Source organism: Montipora foliosa, chromosome 3, assembly GCF_036669935.1.
Source record: "Montipora foliosa isolate CH-2021 chromosome 3, ASM3666993v2, whole genome shotgun sequence".
Lineage (NCBI taxonomy): Eukaryota > Metazoa > Cnidaria > Anthozoa > Scleractinia > Acroporidae > Montipora > Montipora foliosa.
The window spans coordinates 25,692,531-25,700,030 of record NC_090871.1 but is presented as its reverse complement, the minus strand read 5'-3'; the positions used below and the strand labels follow the sequence as shown (position 1 = coordinate 25,700,030).

The 7,500-nt window shown below is 40.2% G+C and overlaps 2 protein-coding genes across 4 annotated transcripts in view; both read right to left on the bottom strand.

Moving 5' to 3' along the window:
* Nucleotides 1-654, bottom strand: part of LOC137997154 (uncharacterized) — a 36,233-nt gene extending 35,579 nt beyond the window's left edge. For all 3 annotated transcript variants that reach the window (XM_068842965.1, XM_068842966.1, XM_068842967.1), the window contains exon 1: nucleotides 528-654. The gene's annotated coding sequence lies outside the window, so the exon portion shown is untranslated. The remainder of the gene's footprint in view (nucleotides 1-527) is intronic.
* Nucleotides 655-6,093: 5,439 nt separating this feature from the next.
* Nucleotides 6,094-7,500, bottom strand: part of LOC137997151 (uncharacterized) — a 41,349-nt gene continuing 39,942 nt past the window's right edge. Inside the window, exon 7 of the mRNA XM_068842963.1 lies at nucleotides 6,094-7,500. This exon is cut by the window's right edge and continues 294 nt beyond it. Coding sequence (XP_068699064.1) covers nucleotides 7,433-7,500 — 68 coding nt within the window. The 3' untranslated portion in view covers nucleotides 6,094-7,432.

Here is a 7,500-nt window from a genome sequence, read left to right as displayed (position 1 = left end):
TCCTCAAAGTGCACTACCAAGTAACAACCGAATAAGAATCCAGCACTGACTCATAAAACTACTAACATTTACAAGAACAAATCGGATAGGAAGACAGATTTTCAGTCTTTTTGCTAAAGTGAACACCGAACCTTTCAACAGATACCGGTGGCTTTCAATTTCTTCTGAAATACTTTTTACGTATATGGCTATTATACTGAGCTTTCTTGTTTGTTTTCAGTTAATATGCGCCATCACTGTTTATGCTTTAGTCTTTTTACGATTCCTCAAAGTGCACTACCAAGTAACAACCGAATAAGGTCAACGCCAAACGGCATTTGCAGACAGCACGTAGACTGCAGACTACATATAGATGACAGAGTAGGGAAAATTTCAGTTAGACAACTCTATCTGACTGCTACTCATCCGACTTGGACTAAATTTGACAAGATTAATAGGATATCGTGCAACTTGCTTCACCGTTTGCTGTTTGCTGAACATCGTTCCTTCATTCTAAAAAGTCCAGACTAACTAGCTTTGATACTTACAAGTTTTTGTCGTCTTGTGCCACTCAGACTAGACTTCTTTCGTTTATGAAGAAAAAAACACCCGTAGTTTATCTTACGGGCAAACACCGCGTAGAAATATTTTAACATTAGTATTCCCCCTTGTTCCTTGTTTGAGGAAGTTAATGTCAGCGGTAAAACCGTACGTCATATACAGTGATTACGACGAACACCGCAGTGATTGGTCAGCACTAGAGCCACAGGACGGAATAGACCCCTGGCGTTATTATAGCGTTTTCGTAACATTGTACGAGGGACCAGAGATCGATTTCTTCACGGGAAGTGAACTACTGTTATTCCGATGTGATTTGCCAATAACCTCCTTTGGTCATCATAAATACGCTTGTTTTTCGGCCATTTTAACATGATCGGCGAAAACAATAAACAAACTGCTGAATTATAAATTGACCGCCATTTATGAATAACGTCAATAGGCAGTGAAAGATTATTTATTTGGTTAATAAAGCCAGAGTTTCTCACTACCAACGATTTCGTTTAACGTTGGTTTAAGTTCACGTATTAGCAAGGTTTCTTTTACTTTACAGCGTCGAAAAAAAAAAAGACTTTTGCCAAGACTTCAAAATGGTCCCACTTGATGTTGTGACCGGTTGTGACCACTTGACGTTGTGTGATCCGCAACAGCGGAAGTGTAAATGTTTCCGGTAAGGGCTCTGTAATGATCCGTTTCGTTTTATTAATGCAAAAAGTCATTGCAATCCCAGCAACACGCTTTGTACACAACTAGGATTTTTGAGATCTGCAGAAACGATCTTTGTAGGGGAAAAAAGACTTGAATCGTCGGGTATTTTGAAATATCAACTTGAGGTTAACGAAACCATAAGAACTTACCTCTAGAAGATTTGAGACAGCGTGTGATAACTTCACATTAGGATCTGAAACATCATTCTGACGTTTCCTTAAAGAGATCATTCATATTGTAAGAAATGCCTCCATGGTAACCGTGTTTTGGAGTATAGCTTCTTAACTTGAGAAACAGTAGACTGTAACAACATTAGTCTCAACATTGGTCATAGCCTCCCACGCAGACTCTCTTGTGGGTTCCTCTCTCACGAGCGTCTGCTGAAACAAGCAACACATTCCTTTCCCTTTGTTAATTTAAAAAACTGTCATCTGGAAATCGCGTGCGGGTTACTTAGGAACCAATCAGCGCCATGTAGCTCTCCCCTGGGAGCGTCAATCAACTTCTTCTTTGGATAAATCATGAAAGGGACAAAGCCGTTTCAAAATATTCGTCAGAAACATTAATTTTGTTTTCTCGGTGGGTTATGCATTTGCACTCTCGTGAGTCAAAAATTCTCACTGATTTTGGCATCGTACGCGGAATATAAATTACTTTTTTGTTATTGTTTTTCAGTAATTATTGGCCTTTGTTGTCAAATATTTTAGCAGTGTCACAAGTCCCTGAAGACCGTCATTGTGTTTAAGGCGGTACACATATACATCCCATGATCTCAATTCGGTCATTCTTAATGAGATATGGCGTTGTCACGTTTTCGGCAAGCCTTCAAGTGAAATGAACGCAACTAGGACAGTAGCTCCAGTTTCTCTTTGATAAAAAGTCAGCGATTTTAAATGCCCAACACACGAAGACTATCATTCTTGCAGTTTTCTAAGGGTCTAAAGTGCACCTCCAGAATCTGGAATTCCGTTGTACATGTGATTGGTTTACGTAAATTCAAGCTCGTTTCAGCAGACGCTCGTGGAAGAGGAACGCGTAACGAATCCCTGAGAGAGTCTGTGTGAGAGTCTACATCAAGAACGGTTAACAAGCAAGCACCGGAGACGCTAACTTGTGGGGGGTTCTGGGGAAATCCTCTGTTACAAAATTTTGAAATCTTGAAGCTCGGAAATGCTAGTTTCAGCATCCTCGACGAGATATCAAAAAAAAAAATAAACGTGGATCAACCGTAAAATGGCAGATGTTTTACTTCTTACTTTTATTTTTTGCATGAGGAGGGAAGGGGGAGGGGGGGGGGGGGGGGAGACTGGAGTCTCCCACCAGGATTTTTAGCTTGTCAACCGCAATTATTGTCGCCCACATTTCTTAAAGTGGATGTGGCATGAACTTTTTTTTTGCAATTATAAATAGTTCATTATGTATTCTAAAGTACTCCGGACCTTTAAACGTCTTAAACGTTCAAAAAAGCCCCACTTTTCGCGTTTAAAACACCGGCTGCTGAGCCTTTCAAGTGTCCTGGAGACTGGGATCTAGTGTGCTTTTTTCAGCCAATTCGTGACGTCACACACCGTTTACCTCGTACAAACATTCCATGCAGCCTGGCGGCACAGTCCTGCTCGAAAATGTTGAGTGAAAATGTTGAGCGATTCAAATCAGTATTTCACTACTTCTTACTCGTTCCAAAGTTCTTCTGAACAGGAAAAGAATCAGGAGGGGAAATTGAGCTCGTTACCGGAGATATCGAGCCATATGGTGACGAAACCACTTGCCAGCGATGATTCAACCAATGACACAGAAAGATGGACTTACGCCTCAAATGTTGACCGTCGACTGACCGTTCGTGAATGGTAAGTGTTATTAGCTGGGCACTGTTGTGTGAATTCGCTGCTGTTAACCTACCTGATTTCATACTTTACGTGTACGTAAGGTGCAAATGTAAACAAAGCAACGACGAAAACGGAGTTTCGTCGTTGTCATGAAGTTACGAATGCGATTTGGAAACCGGTTTTTGATGATAGCATTGAAATAATTACCTGTATCACTGAGCACGAAGATTTCGCTACGATGACAAACTCAACAGTACTTTTACAAGTAGGGCGATGATACCAGCGACGAGCAGGAGCGAGTGAAAATGAGTTTTCGAGTATGTTTCGATTTCAGTGTGGTACTGATTGTGCGGGAGAGCAGTGTATCTTTAACTTTGTTGGTCGATGTGAAACTATAGGCAACTTTAGTTGCTTTTGTTTTAACAGCCATGTACAGTCTCAATGGGGAATTTATGTTCCATGTATCAGACTTTGTGGTTAAATTTGGCTTTTTTTGTTTCATCACACTCGAAGACGATTTTTCTACCCAGAATATTTAAATTTAACCATAAAGACTTACAGCCAGGTATCTGATTAAAATTATACTGTGTTCCATGTTCCAAAGGTTCTATTCAATGGTAACTCACAGATGTCGCAATGTGGTCAGAACAAAACATTACACTCAGTAGGCAAGACTTCCACTGTCTTACCTTTGTTTAGACTGATAACCAGATAAAACTAGCAATCAGTCGTTATAATTGAGCGAAGCAAAATTACAATATACATGATGAGCACGTCAGGAAGATAAGACCGCCTGTTCACTTCTTGTTTCACCGGATTCCAAAAACCTAAGACTTCAGCGCATTGAAAAAAATCTTGATTTCATGGCATCATGTTCGTGTATTTAACGTAAATACTCAGGCTTGTGTCAACGGGAAACAATAAGAAGGAAAATAAGTCACTCATCAGTTCTGAGCATAGTGATCTGATTCCATTTTGTTAGGACAAAAAGCCAACGAAATTAAAGGGAGTTCCAAGAGAGGGGACACAGAGGTCGGGGAACAGACTTTCCAGCTTGACCTGAAACTGCGAGCAAACAGCATATCACAGAAACGGGAAACTTAATCGTCGAAATTCAGAACAGAAGTGGGCAAATGCCGTTTGAGGGAGGAATCAGAAGCTGCCCGAGACAAATATGCCCGCTCGGTATACGTTGATAGCACGCCGCAGTAATCGTGTCAATGAAACACTAAAGGGGTTTACCTGAAATAAACAAAAGAATAGGACCCGTAACCCTCTCCCCTCTCCATCACTTAATCATGACGAGAACTCTGTCGTTGTTTTCGTTTTTTGAATAGGCCACACTGATGGAGGTGTTGGCAAAGGGGTGAAAGGCAAAAACCGTTTCATATTACATTGAGCATCGATGGTCTGAACCACGTACCGGACCGTTTGTTGACATACTATACCAGTTTGCGTTTGCAAGATCAACCGATTTTCATTTCCATAAAACGGGTTCCGCTTAGTCTTTTCCGTTTTAACAGTAATGACTAGAGAATTTCCTATTTTCCTATTTCGTTTATAAATTATTTGAGTGAACCATTTGACAAATGCAAAGCTACTTATATTTAACAAAAAATGAGCAAGGTGACACACGCTAACTCCAACCCGGTGTGGCCAACAGTTGTATTTAGACTGCATCATTTCTAAATTATTTAGTCTGATTCGCACTGCTCCAATGAACCAGTTCACGTTGCTCTGTGGTTGAGCCATAAATCAACGGGAAGAAACGCTGTCCGTGAGTTTACAGTATGGAACTCGAACTCGGTTAGTAAGAAGTATATGATACCCTCCTCTACTCGAGTTGCGTTTAAAATCCTGTTTTAGGTTAAACTCGTTTCAAGCAGGCTAAAATTGGGTTTAACCTACGAGCCGATTTTGTTTGCAACACCCATTTCTGTATTACGTTTTAACGAACGGTCGATTGACTTAGTGTAATAATAAAAGCTTCATGGAAATAACAAATGATCTGAAAGGAATTCATATATCGTACAGAAATTAATCGAGCAAACATAAAGTTGCTTTATGCAAAGGACAAATGGTTTTCCATAATGTGAAATGAATTAAAGAACTGACAAACGATTCAATGTAATCTGAATCGGTTTAACGAATGTACGATTGATTTAGCGTAATTACAAATCATGCTCAGAGAAACCATAAATGGTCTCGAAAGGAACTCATATCCTACAGTCCAGCAACCAACGAATCGACCTGACATGAAATGGTTTATGCAAAGGAAAAATGGTTTTCCCTAATGAGAAATGAGGTAGAGAAAAAACAAATGGTTTGGGGCGACAACAAACGATTTAATCCTTTACGAGACATGGAATAGGCCGTTTCGGAAATGCGCAGGGATCTCGGGCGAGTTTCAAATTTGAGCCAATAGATAAATTAACACCATCACGTGAAAGATAACATTGAGATTCGCTATCTGTCCAAGTTTGATTCTGTCAGGTCGAACAGAGACCAAGTTACGGACTTTAAAATAAAACACGTTTATATGGATTTTTAACTATGTTTTTAAGTCTGTTTTGAGGCTGCGTCCCCCTAAATCATGTAAACTCTTCACATAATTACTACTTAGTACAATAATTAGTATGATGTAGTGACAACTGGGAAGAACACCTAAAACGTTTTTTCGTACAGTCAGGGTACAAAGAAGGACAGAAGTGTTTGGTAAAATAACTTCAATCCATTAAATTAAGACACTGTACTGTCAATTGGGAAACTGCGGTTGAACCGAGTAATCAACAGGAAAAAAACGAGGATCCGTAATTTTACAGTACGGACCGAGAAAACGAGGTAATCAGACACGCGGGAAAGGAAACTAATTGAAGCCAAGCGGGAGGTTCAACTGCCACAAAGATTGCGTCAAAATCTAAAAAACTAATAAATTTTCTTGGCTTTTAAACAGTTTCACAAGTTTATGTAACATAAACGACATAAAAATCTTGACTAGGGAATGCTTTATCAAAATTTTAAATTTTGCCGTCCGTACTACAGAATACGGGGCCTGTCGGACGCTAAAAATAGGGCGCATGCTATCTAAGAGGTATAATAAACAGTTGTAAGGAATGTGTCAATCAGTATTTTTAGATGTTGTGCAAGAAAATACCCAGCCCGGTACTGTCCTAAGAATAAGAAAAGAGACAAATGAACGCCCTATGACCCTCGGTGTCGGTTCTTCGTAGATGGCGAAACAACTGAGACCTCGTTATCCAATATTTGTGCATGATAGTGGTTTATTTAAAGATATAGTGATTTCTTTCAATTCAACCTCTCAGGGATGCACAAAAGGCTGAGCTATCTACAGTTACATATCATTACTAAATCGTATTCTGAGGAACAGCTCTAAAGCAGATAATGAAATCATAACGAGGAGCAGCCAGTGGAAGAGGTTATGATCTCAAAGCTCATAACAGATATGGCTTATTATGGAGACCTTTTTGCCGTTCTAATTTTCTTTCTCTTCGAGATTTCTTATTTATAATAACCACTGACATACGTGGAGAGGAAGATCCCACGAGAAATTCAATGACTATGTAAAGGTAAAGGTAAAGGTACACGTTATTTAACGTCGGAAGTTCCTTTACTCTCTAGAGAGTACTCTCCCAGGAAGCCGACGGTGCGCTCATTTTACCCCCCTCTTTCCATCAGCGCTCCGTTTTAAGGGTATTTAAAGCTACTTAGGCTACACTGAAAGGAAAGAAGTCGAAACAAGGACGTGAGATCCGGGGATCGAACTCAGGACCTTATGCACCAAGGCCGCGCACTAATCGACTGTGCAACCCTTGCTCCTTTGTGCAACCCTTGCTCCTTGAGATCTACATAGAGATCTATCTTTGTGCATGCAGAGTTGAGAGAACGCTCTTTATGAGCACTCGAATCCCAGATGTTTGAATTTGTTGGTGCTCTCACCAACAGTTTTCTGTGGGTATTCCGTCTCCCCTCCTCTTAAAACCAAAATTTCTCTCCAAAAGATGTCCCTACCCACACTTTATGATGGCTATTACCAAGAGAAAATAAAAGGGGCAGATTTTTAGATCGACTCCCAAGGGGATTAGGCAACCAATCAATATGACGGGAATTTGTCTTCTGAGTGTGGGCTATCCACGCAGAACACATTCCGGCCATATGATTGGCAGTTGCCTAATCCCCTTGGGATCTTTACAGCTTGGGAGTCGATCTAAAAATAACTTGAGACATATTACCTGTGGAAAAGGGCATGTATGAGGGATGCCATCCCTTCCCCCTGTAATTTCTCTTGCTATTACCTATATTACAGCGCGCGTTTCTTATCCGTGGAAACTAAATGTCTGGACTTAACAAAAGCTTGTTACCGGTAAGTTATTATTTTTGTTGCTTCTTGTGTTTTCCTCTTTCCTTTCCT